We start from the raw sequence: 15,395 nt of genomic DNA, 5'->3' as shown, positions 1-15,395 counted from the left end.
TGTAAATTCTGCTCGTTACTGACTTCAGTTTCCTTTTTCAGGAAAACGGAAAGCTTTTCTAGAACGTACTTATTGTAGAGTTTCAAAACCATATTTTTGTCTTAAGAAATTTGCCTAGTGTGTTGTCAGTGCCCTTGACCCAGACCACTTTTCAGTTTAAAAAGACAGCACCTCTTAAAGACTCAATTTAAGGAGAACATACCTGCTGCAACAAAGAGAATCCCAGCGCTGAGAATAATGTTGTTTTTGCTGTTGTAAATCCTCCCCGCTCCGACACAGAGTCCTCCCAGCAACAGCAATATTGTGCTCAGGATGGGGAACACGCTGGAGGCGCGGACGATGCCTGGAGGGGAGATGGGTAGAAAATCCAGACAGTAATCATTTCAGATGCCTCCTTGAGTGCAAGCGTGGTGATTACGAAGTCTCGAAACCCCCGGCTTTTGTTGGAATTATCACCAATCGTGCATTTCTGGGCACACTTTTGGGAGCCGAGGCCATGGGTAGGTGGCCAGCGCGGCACAGACTCTCTCAACTGAGTAGCTTAAATCTTTTGCGCTTTCTCCCAGGAAGTCCAGCGTTATCACCATTATCTGACACCACCGCGTACAGAAGACTTCTGGCAAAGCACGAGGTAAGTGACAGTAAGACCCGGCATCGCACAGGGAGCGGCAGTGAAAAATTCATGAGCTACAACATTTGGGGATGGCTTGAGCCGACAGACCCGTTCCTTGGACATGCGCAAGGTGAGCAAATTACAGCCCTCGAAGGCTGCACTATCCGTGTTGCCAGCGCGTACGGCAAATAACCCTGTTTTCTTTTGTTGAATATTAAGGACATTGAAAACTTTTAGATTTCTAAGGAAGAGATTTTAACAAGATGTTCGTGTTTAGTTTCCTGACAGCTAAGCAGAGTCATTTAAAATTCTGCGTGCTTCAGTCCATTCACCAGTCTGGGCTATAAAATCCCTTAAAAAAAAAAAAAAGTAAACACCACTTCAAGCCGGCTTTCAAAGTCGGGTCACTACAAGACTAAGTAGCAATCAAAAGCGAAGTGGCAGGGAGGGAAGAAAAGGGCTGAGAAAAAAAATCCACAAGCACCAGAAAAGATACGTTTGTATTGTAAAAACCAAAGGGGTAAAACCCGGTGGGCGATTCTGAAATGCAGAGCAAGGAAGCAAGTTATATTGTCATAGAGAGAGGATTTTTTTGGAAGAAAAGGCTGAATCCTGCTGTGGAAAACAGGATTGCCCCAAAGCTGGGGACCGTGGAAAGGCAAAGGTGCAGAGGGCAGCCCTGGCATGGTGAGCGGCGCTGGGCTGTGGGGATGCCCAAAGCAGGTGGGGGGCTGAGGCTGCTGTCACAGGGGGGTGGAAACCCCACAGCAGGCTGGGGGGACACGGGGACCCCCCCGGCTGAGTGCACGGAGGGGAGAAAACCACCATCTGGGCCAATCTGCTGACGCGGTGCCGTTAGCGATGAGGTCTCTCCCGGGTACCATCTTCCTGGCTGACACGCACGGCGAGCGGCGCCGCTTTCCCGAGGAGAAACGGCCCGATGTTACAGCTGGTGCTTTCTCATTTTGCTTCTGATGGCCGTGGCGTTCCCAATTTAGTGAATCGCTTCCTAACGATTCCCCTGGTAACTAGTGGCAAAACTCCCGCTGACTGCAAGAGGGACAGGACTGGGCATTTAATAACAGCATCACTTTTGTGTGCGCTGCGAAGCCCCCGGGAGCGCCAGCGATGGGCCCAGCCCTCATTAGGCTGGTGCAAACATAAAACACAAAAGACAGTCCCTGCCCAGGAAGCTTGTTCCCTTTATTAATCTGTAACCGCGAGAAAAGTCTGTGTTCTACCAGCACTGGCAACGTCGCTGCACGTGTCCTTTACAGATGGGGCATTTTCTAACTGGATCTAAACCCGATTCAGTTGGATGCGTTAATATTCCGATGGTGTCTTGCAATAATTGGCAAATCTGAGTAACGAGGGTGTAAGGTCTCTAATCAAAGCCTGTTGAGGGTTGACAGCCCGTTCTGTTGTCCTGGGTGTATTCTCGCTTGTGCAATACGAGATAACAGGGCTTTGACTTTTGGGTCAGTTTTTGGAGTCGATTATTAGAAAATATTCAATGTCAGGCTCTGTTTGTGCTGCTGGACATGGAGGCATCCCAAATCACTGTCTGTTTGTTAGTGTCCTGACAAAAAGCAGAATAGGCTTAAAATCTGCTGGGACCTACCTTTTCTGGTTATTGTTTTCTATATTTGATGTTCATGTTGTTCATAACGATTTCAATTAAATTATAGAGCTTTCCTAAAATGTTTCAGTGATATCATCAAAAGGAACTTGCCAGACATGACAAATACAAGCAGGTGGGTTGTTCTACTTGTGACACTAATCTCCAAAGATAATTTTTCTATATTAGATAATTAATGTGAAGATAAACAAAACACACAGTATTCTCTTCCTGCAAAACCCTACAGCACATTTTTTCCTACAATGTGTACTTTTAACTCTGAAATTTAAAAGGAAGCTCATAGGTACCATGTAGAATTTACGTATGTCTCCCAATACTGGTAATAAAATGACAGCACATCAAAAAACATTAAGGCAATCTGGTTTTTTGCTTTCTCCCCCGCTTTCTTTTTTTTTTCCCTCTTGTTTACCGTCCTGTCTGTGTGCATCGGCTGCTCTGCACCGCGATGCGTTGTGACACCTCCTTCGGCGCAGCACCGCGGCGAGCGTGCTGCTCCTCCCCACGGGCTGCGAGCCCCTGCTCTTCTTCTCCTCCAAAAGGCAGGAGCCAAGCGACCGGCTGCAAAACGAGGATGCTACAGCATGGGGGGCCAAAGTCCGCGAAAGCGCAGACGTGCCACTGAAATGGGGTTTTCAGTCTCCCTCCTCAGGGCTGCACTTCAGTGCTGCAGGAGAGCCTTGATGTTTTCTGAAATGCCCTTTTCTGCCAAGGGAGAGGCGCTGGGCGGCAGCTGGTTTCTGGGCGATGCAGAAAGGCGGGAGGGGAGGGAAGCCGGAGCACAGGCGTGGGGTTGGGAGCTGCAGGCGTCAGCCCTGGGGACCGCACGGGCTTTCTCGGCACGGCAGCGATGCCTCTGCTGCTTGCTGGGGCTCTGCACAGACACGGGACGGGGAGTTCTTTAGGCACGTAGGCTGCTGTGTGTTGTCACAGGGAAGGTTCAACAGGAGGGGTCTTGTCTGAGCACCTTTGCGCGTGGCGGTTGTCACCGTGGCGGTTATCACCTGGTTTGGCATGGAGCGGCCTGAAAGCCAAAGGGCAAAAATCCAAACTCCTGCTCCTACCCACAGCCCGGACTAAACTCCTCTAAAATCAGCCATTTTTTTCACTGGTTTCAATAGGGTTTTGAACCAGGGCTCAATTCCACTAGTGCGTTTATCTGAAGTCTGTATTAGATTGGTCCCTGTGGAGCAGGCTGAGACCCCTCACGCTGCTCGTTCAGGAGCACAAGATGCCCACAGCATTGGTGCCTTAGTCTAAGCGAGACACGAAAAATAAAGGTTGCTCTCAACATGGCCCTCCAGGAGACTTGTGCCAAGAGCTGGCTAAAAAGCACGGTGAATGATACGGAGACAGCGTATCGTAAAGGTGTTGCACAAAGGGCGAAACCGGGACGGAAGGTCTCATGTCTTCTTTGAAACAGGATGCAAATATCCTCTTGTCTGTGTCTACTTAGACCATTATTTGATTCCTATTACATATACGTATGAGCTCATCTCTTCTGGATTTAGACACACAACCTTTCAGTGATCTCTAAATCAACCATCCACATTTTAAGTGGAGATGCAGTTTTTCTTACAGAAGTTAAAGCAGAGGAGCCCTGTGATCTGCGCAGACCACGCGAGGATGAGCTCTCCTCCCCGGGGGGAGCAGCTGAAGCCTGATTTTGCAGAAGACATAAAGGGCTGAACCAACTTGTTTTTAAGGTCTGTACTTAGTCACTTCGGAAAACAGCTCTTTGGAACACTCGTCACAAGTACAAACAATTTACCAATCTCATGTCTTACTGCGGAGCTGTAGACTGTTTTTCCCACTTCTCCCTTTCTTCAAATTAAGATGGCATAACGCTGTTTTATCAAGATGCTACTTAATTCCTCTTCCCTTTACAGTCCTTTTACTAATGATGTTTCTTTCCTAAAGCTGACTTGGCATCAATTTAACATTAGTTCCAAGGCTTTGTATGAAAGATAAATGCAGCTGTGCTCACACTCTGCTAGTCTGCTTTCGCCTGAGCGCTGAAATCGTGTCACCCAAGCGCTATGACTGATCTAAATTGACAAGAGTAAAGACGAAAAAAAAAAAAAATCTGGGTTTTCTGGTAAAGCGTAGTTTTCAGAGACTTTTTTTTTTTTTCTTGTTTTAGCAACCAGAAGTTGTTTCCCAGAAGTGAGCAGGAGGGCAGGGTGGTTTTCCAAGTGGCATTTCAGGTAATTAATAGGGGTGTAAGTGAGGAGTGTTCTGCCTTGCGGGGTGTACCAGCCAGCAGCATCACTCGCTGCTTCGTGGAGCTTTCCCAGCACCTTGTGATCTGCGATTCCTTTCTCTGGCAAAGGGCACTGCTCTCAGCTTGGGGTCGGATATTTCGGTCAAAGGAACTACTCGGCAACATTCCCCATCCTGTGGGGAAGGGGAAATCTACCTCAAACTTTGCAGGATTGGTGAAGTTTCACACTTCAGATTTCCTATCACCTGAGTGAATGGAGGAGGATGAGACAATTGCCTGGAGGAGATGAGACAATTGCCATTATTTCAAGCACCAGGTTGGTGGATGAAATGACTTTATTGGGGGATTACACACAAGTGCAGAGCAGCAATGGCTGGCTGTTCATGCAGGGAAGCCACAGCCCATGTTCATGCTGAGATTTTGCTGTTAGCTGCAGAAATTTCAGCTTCCTTCTCACAATGCAGTAATTTCACTGCAGGGGGAGGTGGCTCAGCAGCTGCAAAGGATGAGGCTTGCATAAGGGTTGGGTTTAAGCATTCGGAAAAGCTTCCTAATGGGCTGGAACCCCCTCCCCAAACCTCTTTTGATACATTAATCAGATAAATACTTGCTGTGTAAAATATCCTTGCCAATCTGGGAATGATAGCTGTAGTTTTAATTTGAAAATTTTCCATATGATGTTTAGAGAATGGGCACCACAACTGTGACCATTCTCCTGGCTGAAGGAAACCCTTGAAATGGGGGTTCCCAAGGGTCACCGTTGTGCCAGCTGCAGTGTGAACTGGACATACGTCACCACTGCTCTCTGCCACCCAGTTTGGACCAGCCTCTTGCAATGAATAAGACTTGGGCCGGACTTTAAAGAAGAGAAAGCCAGGAATGGTTTCTTACTGTGAGGTTTTCCACTATGAGTGAAGATGGTTTCTTCACTTTCTTTTTATGGTTTCTTCCCCATGAGGGTTCTCCGGCTGCCCAGAGAAGCTGTGGATGCCCTGTCCATGGGAGGGTTCAAGGCCAGGTTGGACGGGGCTTTGAGCAACCTGGTCTAGTGCAAGGTGTCCCTGTCCATAGCAGGGGAGTTGGAACTAACTAGATGGTCTTTAAAGTCCCTTCCAACCCAAACCATTCTGTAACTCCGTGATTCTATGAAAGTCTCTCTGGCTATGTCTATTAATTCTCTGCATTATTATAGGTATCACTTTTCGACTTACGGAGAAGGTATTCTGAGCTGTCATGGTCATAGTCATTGTCTTCAGGGAAGTGGTTGATTCGGAAGCAATGTCCTTTGTAGATTCCTAAATGAAAAAAAAAGTAAACATAACACGTAAGCAACAGAACCAGGTAAACGTGCTTCTGTAAGCTCCGCTTTATTTCCTTTTCCTCCCAGGTTGTGTAAGTAAATTATTGTCCTGCAGGCTGGTCACTGATTTTTTTTAATGCCATCAAGAAACCATTTCTAAGGTCACAAATTCTGGGCAGATTGGGCCGAAGCCTAACTGAAGGAAGGAAGAGCCGTGATTGCCAAACTCTTTTTCTTCAGTCTGTCACTAATATCGTTCTCTTGAGTCTTTTAATCTCTATGCTTTACTTTATCAGCGCTGTGCTTATCCTACAAGCATACCAAGTTTGCAAAGCTGCTTTTTGCTCCTTGAGTGACTGTCACTCCGGGTCGCTCTCCATGGCTGGGGCTCCACAGCAAAGCTGGATGCCAGTCCAGTGCCCATCACCTCCCTTCCCCATTCCCAGTGAAGTGCTGGTTTCCCTTATCAGAGATGGTAAGTGTTGAACTCTCTGAAGCCTCTTCAATTTCTCTAGGCTTGGAAAACAAATCCATAAATCTCTTCCTGCTGCAATTTAAACCCATATGTCCACCTCAAGGTTGGCTCAGCTTTTAATGGCCTATTGGTTTAGTTAACCGGGAGCCTGTGCAGTAATTCGAGGCGCCAGTGTGCGCTCCTGATACCTGAGTTGGCCAGACGAACCCCTCGCTCAACTGAACAAGGTGAGTTTCAGCACTTTGTCTGTCTGGGTAAAGCTTCATGTTGGTGTTTTGTATTGTTTTCTACCCTGGTTATCCACAGCCGCATCCAGCCTCCGCTGCAGCGGGGCGGCTGGGACAGCTGCGAGCTGCGCGGGGACCCGTCCCCAGAGAGCTGCCTGCGAGCGGGGCCCCGAGCTGCGATCCTGCCGTGCCGCTTTCATTAGTCATCAACCAACACTTTCCTGCCCAGCAACGTACATCACCCAGGATGAGTTATCCTCTGCTCGGGAGTTTTGGTGCTTACAGCTCGAGCTGGCAGAAGGATTTAAAAACCATCGGTTAATACTACTCCAACAGAAGCACAGCTGCGGTCTGTAGGATATAAATGTGGATTTATTTCACTACCTATTACCAATGATTACAAAGATCTCAAAAGAATTACTAATCCGGAGGATTTCAATTGCACCCTGAGAGTGTCAACTGCAGGTTTGCTACTACAGTGCATTTAATTCTTCCAGTAAATGACGTTTCCACTCTAATTGCAGTAACGGCTCAGGCTTTCTCTGCACAGCACTTCAAAGGCTGTGAACAAGAAGTGGCTCACGTCACATCTGGAAACGACACACCTGTCCCATCTGCCAGATGGACGGGAGCACTCCAGCTGGGACGGCTCCTGCTCAGCGTCTTTGCCCGTGCGACCCCCTGTTTGCCGTCAGCCGGTTTGTTGCTCCTGGTGGCCCTTCGGCAAGGCAATCCGAAATTCAGGCTTTAAAGATCCCAGTGCTTATCTTTGTGGCCGTTCACGCAACGAAACTAAATCACTCCCAGCACAACAGGGCCTCTGAGACTCGATGGTCATTTCTTTGAGTCTCTTCATTATGGTGTGCCAATTAAGAGGAAACACAACCAGAGTATGATTTTTATCCTCTCCTAGTCACGAAGAAAAACTCTAAATAACACTTAAATACAAAAAATAAAACCAGAGCAAAACGGAGATTTGGTAAAATACCTGGCTCTGCGCATGTAAAACAATGCAAAAGAACCAAAGCCATGAAATAGAGGAGGTGGCAGTAAAGGAAACACCTCAGTTAAATTCAGTAACAATTCTGCAGCATCTGCACAAGGTCTGAACTCCTTGAAGCTCTTCTCAAAGGCTTCACAGAAGATGCCTTGAAGAAATGCGTAGACAAACGTGGCCCCTGGTCCACACTTGGTAAGGCACCCATGGGCTGTGTTCCACACCGGAATGTGATGTGGAAGAGAGTATTTCTTTTTCTTTGCTTGAGTATGGGGATACAGTCACTTATATACTTTGGAGAAGAAGACGGAATATGTAACTTTTACTTCTGTACCCACTAGAGAGAGATAAATAAACTGCAATCACTGCCTAACAGATACTAAAATATTGAGAAGCACTTCTGGATACCTCTTGAGAGTAAGATATAATATCCCACTGAGATGCTGTAAGTATTACTCCTTTCTTCGAATGATTACTGATATGCGTTAAATTATGCTTTTAGAAATACAAATAATATAATGCATTTTTTTCCTGATAATAATAAGTTTGTTCTGAATTTTGAGCCAGGACTTCAGGATCTGGGTTAATGATAATGAACAGGTAAATTTTCTGAAGTGTCGCTGATGGCGTAAGAACTTTTTTTCCCACTGGTTGCAGTGTACTTAGCTGGCATTTAAAAACTAAAAAGTGTTTCTGACTTGGTTTTACTCTGTGTTCAAGGGCTTCTCTGGCAAGGTTAGTACTTGCCAATCTCACTAAGTGTTGTTCAGATAACTATAATTAGAGTGTGATGTACTCAGATAATGTGATAAGGGAGGGAACCGTAGTGCCTAAGTGAAGATTAAGCTTTGTTTTGGGGTTTGGGATCTCAAAGTACACAGAGTTTTCGACAGTAAATCAAAGTAGTGATGCCAAATTCTGATGACGTACTACCTTCTCCTTGCTCTTTCTCAAATAATCCTTTAATACTGCTGCCTGTACCACTGCGGAGTTGTTCACTGGGGTTTCATTTTTTGATGACCGAGACAGTGAATGCTGTAGGATGCAAACGCTTATTAACTTTGTGGCCATGCATTGCATGATCACATTGTTGATGGCCATATCATCAGCATTGTCTTTGAAACACCCATTTCCCGTGGCTAGTGTTTATCAACAACAACATTCCCTGCTGCCCTGGGAGTGTTTGCACGAATCGTCACTGGAAGATAGAGCGCTTGAATGTCTGACAATATTCGTCAAGGCAGGCTGTACTTTTGTTTTCTCCCCGTTTCTAATCCTGAAAACTAAACACAACAAGATCTCTCCATAACATTAGTGTTCCATTGCCATTTAAAATAGGTTTCCACCACGCAAGACGCTGGCGGTCTGGCAGCAGAGGACCTTGTCTGCGGGGTACTTCTGTCAATAGCAATTTGCGTCTCCGTGCTCTGAGCACGAGCTTATGGGAGGCGATATCTGATAGCAGTGGGAGACACATGAGGATAGATGGGCCGAGCTGCTCCCTCCTCCATCAACAGCTTCTGCAGAGCTACCGCTTGATTAACTATTTCATCTTCCAGCCCTCTCGCCCACCCTTGTTGGTGAGACTATGCAGCAAAACATCGGGTTTGGGACTTGGCTGAGAAACCTTCTTGTTTTCTTGTGGGTCGCCAGACATTTGCAACCTCCTTGGATCCAAGTCTCCCTGCCAATACGCCACATTCTTGTAGGTCTCGAGCAGCTACGGATGCTTACTGCACACACGTGCACACTATTAATAGAGTTAAGCAGGGTTTTCTCTTGAGGTGGGTAATACTGATGGAATGAGTGCTATGAATGTCAGCTGCAGACGTGGTCACGTAGCTACAGCAATTACCTGCGGGCAGGTAGATACACCCCAGAACTGTCCAGCCTAAAATCCCACTTACCAGCTGCTTTCTCTCTGGCAAATGTGGGTCTTCTGGGATGGTTTGAAGCCGTGGAAGGAAATTATTTTCAAGATCATTTGACAACAAGTGCTTGCAGATACAGGGAATACAAGCTGCAAGAAGCTGACTGCATATTAAAAATAAGGCAATTAGCAAGGAGCCATGGGAAATTTGGCCTGGTGGTTCTGCTTGTTGCATCTATTCTGTGATTAAATGCTGTGCTTCAGTTCCAGAGCCAACTGTTAGCCTGATTTACTGCAATACTCGAATATCTGAATGTTTAAATGACAAGTTTTCTGAATATGTCAGCACAGAGAAGGCTGACTGACAGATAACATCACAGACAACAAGAAAAACGTGACAGGCGGATTGGGGCTGTTGTACCAGCAGTTGCCTGAACACAGTGTCCATCCCAGCCGTGTGGGGCTGGGTTTCCTTAACAGCACATCTTTGTGCTTCCCTCGGACAACACTGGAGAACCTCTATTTATAGTGAGTGAGAGTGTGGCAGTGCTGGACTCTGCCAGGGGAGAAGAGAAACAGTTCTATATATTTTTTTTCCTTAGGAAGATTTCTCTGCTGACAAGTTCTGTAATCCTTTGCAGTGTGATTTGAGCAACAGTGAGCAAAAGAGAACAGACATGCCAGAAATGTTCCTCTCCACAAAATTTATAGTGTGGAGTCTATCTGTGCACTGTGTTCATTTATTTGATTTTCCACCAGTACAACTCCCCTGTCCCACTGGATTGGCACACAACGGCGAACGCAGCTGCCGAGTTAACTTTCTTTTCTCTGTGTTCCTCTGGACATAGAATAACCCTTGAAAAGAGGAATGGGTGGGGGTCCTCTTTTTACTTTCAAAACCTGCTCTATGGTGCTGCTGCTCAAACAGGGCCTTCATGGTCCTGAGCTCTCAACTCGGGCCACAGGGAACAGCATTCGATATTTTTCTGTGACTCGACACTTTCTGTGTTAAATTGTCCCAAGTTCGATTATTTGTCTCCTGCTGCTTGCTGAGAATTTCACAGGGCTCTCCTCAAGTTACTTGAACCAGCACAGATCCTGTGAGCCCCTACCAGAGGACATTTAATGCTGTCATTATAAAAGAAATCATGAAGTATTGAAGCAGGTTGTGTGCAAAACACACCCCATGTGAATTTTCTACCCCACGTTGCTGCTGTAACGCTGCCTCCAGCACCACGGAGGATGGAGCCAGCAGAGGACGAAGCCTCAGGAGGTTCAATACACATTTATTGGGTGTCTGCCTTTGAGAAAAGTTGCAAGAGCCTCATGAAGCTGGAAACTTCAAAACGTAGTTTGCTTTTGAGACAGATGCTGTCGGACACCACCTGAGTCCTGCCAGTTCAGGAAATATTTGTCCATCTGACAGTTCATATTTTTGCTTCATCCTGATGGTGAATTTCATTGAATACCTGGGGTTATTGTCGTGCTTTTGCCAGGATAGGTCTCGTTTTTAGAAAATGCTTAGGACCTAAAAAGACAAGAAGTCTGTTCCCATAGCTGCGGGCTGGCTCAGTACCATGAGCCAGCTGAGCATCGCTAGCTCTCCGTGCCTGTCGTGGTCAGGCTAAAGCAAATCCAGCTCAACTGAGTCTTTAAAATCGATTTGTCCTGAATCTTAACCATGTTTCTCTGCAAGTGTTGTGACAATGGAATAATAATTTATTTTTCCTCATAAAGGTATTTTCCTTCTTTCTCTGTCTTTTGTCCCATAGCTCAGAATGCAATGGTTTCTTATTGGGGGGAGCTGAACTGCCTGCTTTCAAGGAGCAGAATTAAGGGCCAGATTCTGATTTCAGTGCAGTGGACTCAAATCTGTCTCACCCAGTAAGAGCGATATCAGAATCTGGTCTTCTCCCTTTGTTTGCTCCTACTCTAAAAGTCATTTTCTTTTTGCCCAGGAAGTAAAATGTTGAAATTTGCCCCACTTTCTTCCTTAGGAGCTGTCAGCTCCAGAAAACCCTTTGGGTTCTTCTTTTGATCTATTTTCAATTGTCTGATGGGCAAAGCAAAACTCCTCCTCGAGCCTCTTATTTTCTCATCTTCTGCTGTGACATGAATTTCCCCTTTTTCCCACCCTCCCCCTCTGCTGCCTACAGACCCTCTGCTGCTCAGAGCTCTTCATCCCTCCCCTCGGTGCCACGTGAATAACTACTGGTCGCTTTTGCTGCCTGCTCCATCTCACTCCTCTTTAACATTTTTAAACCCAAAACACCTTCCTGGTGCGTTTAACACCTCGCCCCAGCGCTGGAGGAGACACACACCGAGCAGCTCGCAGCTGCTTCTGTCCACGTGCTTGCAAACAAGCTGGCGCTGGCAGCCCGGTCTTTATTCTCAGAGCTCACCATTCCCCTCTAGTCTGGCAAAAGCACATTTTCTCTAGGAACATGTCTCAGTTTATCTTGTCATTTGACATGCTCAGTCCCACCATTAACCTCACTCCACTTCTTCTCTTACCTTCATACAGGACCTGACACTTCTCCTGTATTTAGCACACACTTTCTATGGGAGAAGAGACTGCCTTATACCACCACTTTCAAGTCTTGACTCTAAGATATGATAATCTGCTTTCACAGACTCGTCTGCACTGTGGCAGTGTGTGATCCGGTTGCCTTTTGCCATCTGCAGCCTCTCCTCGGTGCTCCTTTACCAAGCCCATCTGAAGTTGGAAGCAGAGGCAGCTCACGGCTTCTCCTACCACCACATCCCCACAGAACAAAGGGTGAGTTGCTCTAGCCCTTGCATTGCTTTTTTCTACAGTGATCTCAAACTGTAGCGGAGCTCACGCTCCACCTTTCAGAAGAGCCATCTCCCCTGATCTGAGGGCCAATTTCGCAGCCATTAATAGCGACCAGCAAGGTTTCTGCTTGGGCAGTTCAACCTTCACTTCATGTCATGACCCAGCCTTTTCTCTTCTAACGCTCTTGAGTTGCTGGAGGCCCAGATGCGGTGCCTTAGCTGATCTCCTCCAAACATGGATGCTCGCCACTGCCCAAAGAAGGTGGCCACGCAGGAGAACACGTATCTTGCTTAGGTGTTAAAGATGTCTGCTGTTGTGTAGTGACTTCTAGTTCTGGTATGAACAACTTTACCCTTTGCCCAATATTTTTTCTGGCCTACTGCAACCCAGGACATAACACCTGAATGTGATTGCGTACAGCCTGGTAAAGCATCTCCAGATTCTGCATCACCTACACCAGAAGACATCCAGGGAAACGCCTATAGAGGCTCGGTCCATTTTAATTCATATGGGTATATACAGCCTCAGCAGCTGACCTTCTGTTTTCAGCTGGGCAAATATCACCAATGATGTCGTGCATTGGTATTTCTGTCTAAGAAACGAACAGATGCAGAAAAGATGCTTTGCCAAAGATGACTTTAAAATTCTATGACAGCCTTTTGTTGCATTACAAGATTTTATTTTAGACCTTGAGTGATGTTAGAAAATCCGTGGCAGCGAAACTCATTTCCCGAAGATTCACCTCACCTGCACATCTGGGAGCTAATAAAACACATCACAGTGTCTGGCTGCTGTCCTTTGAATCCTCTTCAGTCATTACAAAACTGCTGCCAAAAGTACTAAGCGTCCTTGCGCTACCACAGTGAATACCAATAGCATCAGGGAAATGTAGGACAGCAGCAAAGTAGGTAAGAGTTGATTGTATGCTACATGTTGTTTTGAGCTACTTAATTTCCATTTTCTTCGAGTGTTCCTCTCATAAACCAGCGTTTTGGCCACAGAAGTCATGACTGAGTTTATTCAGCAACGTCTGCATTTCCTCAGCCAAGCAGCGGATAAAATCCCGTGCTGCGTTATTCCATCACCGCTTCTCAGGCGTTCCCAGCAGCCCCTCCGTGCATTGCTGACAGTTTTCCTACTACCATTTGCAATTTGCTCCTTATTAACCATGCTTTCTTGTGCTTCTGCTTGGATGGAAAAGCGGGGGAAATTTTGCGATGGCTTCAGTGGCTTATCTTAGTCTTTTTTTGTTCCTCCTTTTTATGGACCTTATTGAGGGAATGACTATTTTCTAGGAAGAAACACTGGCATACTTCCAGCCCTGATGTTCCATTTGCATTTTGTGAATCACCTGCACAGGGAAATAGGGACAATTCCTCAACCTGGGTGGGATATTAATTTTTTGGGGCAATGTTGGTGATGCTGCTTGAGGAACTTTTTCAAGTCAGAGCTATGTTAGCCCTGCCACGATGAGCGTTCCCATGCTTGGCTCAGTCCCAAGAGTCTGTCAACGTTTCTAGTTGTCATGGGGTTGTTAACTCACTTTTCTGTGTCTACTTTTCTATCTACCACCACAGCCCACGTTTGCTGTGTTCTGTCTTCACACCTCGTCTCGTCCTGCATCTCATGCTCCAGTCCTTTATTCCAGCAGCCCAGAAGTTTGTCTCACCACACATTTCCACACTTCGCTCTGCTGCCACTTTGCAAAAGCTGTTTCTGGGTGGCTGATATAATAGTTTTAAAAATTAATTTGGAGCTTGGATGGAAACTTCCATTAGAGTTTTGTAATTGGCTTTTCTATCTTAGCTGTAATTTGCCTAACGCTTGAGGAGTTGGTGCTGGCTTCTGAGGTGAGCATCTTCACCCACCACATCTTCAAACTGAAAGTCAATCTCCAATGAGTTTCCAGCCTCTTACTTACGTTCCAGTCCAAAATGCCTTAACTTAAAGAGATGCTTTAGTAACCAGCAATGCTTTTGGCATGACGTGCCGGAGACTACCTTGTTATTCACAACTGTAACCACACAGTGGCTGTGGTGGCTCCGGCACCTCAGAGAGCAGTGGGAAACAAGCTGTGCTGGCCTATATGCTAGCTAGGATTCAGATATATCTTGATTTGGACAAAAATCCACTTTTTCCCCTGCCGGTATCCTTGACCATGACATACATTCACCAGTACGAAGACTGCTCGTTCAGGCAAATTGCTGCCGGTCCATCAATCATTATGAGGGCTGAAACGCCAAATTTTACCGGATGCAATTTTGAGAACAGATAGTCATTTTGCCTGATGAAGCGTTCATATGCTGCAAAATGACAAATCGTGTTTATTTTCACATTGTCAAACTGTGCTTTTTTCCTGCGTTGGCACAATTGGAATCAAGTTTCCCTTAAGGGATAGTTTGGTTTTTATCCATCTGGTTTCCCTTACTTCAGTAAGTCATCAGTTCTCCCTCATTAACATGGTGATCAACCAGGGCTTGATGGTTTCACCTCTTACGATCACAGCATGTCTATAAAGCCTGTCACTACCTGGGGGAGAAAATTTAGGGAAATGGACATTTGTGTCTCTTCAAGGCCCCTACTGAGTTTATAATTTGAGACATAATCATGGTCATGTCAGGAGAATGGTCTTGAAGTAGATGAAACATAACCAGGAAAATGTGTGATGCTTCGTCCCTTGTATCTTCTGCCCCCTCAACTTTCGTACACGTGCAGCCTTGAGCTATTTATTGCCGTCTCATTCTTAATTTCTACTTTTAGATCCTCTTAAACTTCTATTTTTTCAAGTTCCCAAAACATCTTCATTTCACAACAGGCAAGGTTTGCGGTTATCATACAGTGGTCTAAAATTTAAGAAACAACTCTCCAGAATGAGGACCTGGGTAATCCTTGGGTACGTTCGGGGTAACATGCACAGGGTGCTTCTGTAATGGAAAAAACTCTCCAGATCTAGTCAGCAGAAAAATGGTTCATATTATCGATACTCCTTGTGAGATCTCTTCATGTAGCAGAAGCTTACATGGCATCACGTAATTACTTCTCTGTGTGAAATGAATTATTGTCTGCTCTAATAGCAGGGGACATCTCTAACCTGACATCTAGAACTGAACTCTTTCTTTACAAACCTTCTTTTGGCCCATTCATGCACCACAAAGTTTCTTTAATGAAAAAAAAAAAAAAGAGCTCACTAGTTAACTGATTAGGAATATGCAGGATATTTGGACTCTTCTGGAATCTCGTAATGTTTCCATGTCTC

At 45.8% G+C, this 15,395-nt stretch overlaps 1 protein-coding gene across 1 annotated transcript in view; it reads right to left on the bottom strand.

Annotated features, from left to right (window-relative positions):
• CACNG4 (calcium voltage-gated channel auxiliary subunit gamma 4) overlaps positions 1–15,395 on the bottom strand; it is a 38,615-nt gene that overhangs the window by 1,132 nt on the left and 22,088 nt on the right. The window contains exons 2-3 of the mRNA XM_065648008.1: positions 5,685–5,768; positions 203–343 (exon numbers count right to left, since the gene is read on the bottom strand). Coding sequence (XP_065504080.1) covers positions 203–343; positions 5,685–5,768 — 225 coding nt within the window. The remainder of the gene's footprint in view (positions 1–202; positions 344–5,684; positions 5,769–15,395) is intronic.

The sequence above is a fragment of the Caloenas nicobarica genome, chromosome 18, assembly GCF_036013445.1.
Source record: "Caloenas nicobarica isolate bCalNic1 chromosome 18, bCalNic1.hap1, whole genome shotgun sequence".
In the NCBI taxonomy this organism is placed as follows: Eukaryota; Metazoa; Chordata; class Aves; order Columbiformes; family Columbidae; genus Caloenas; species Caloenas nicobarica.
Note: the sequence above shows the minus strand (reverse complement) of the source record. Positions and strands in the feature narration are given on the sequence as shown.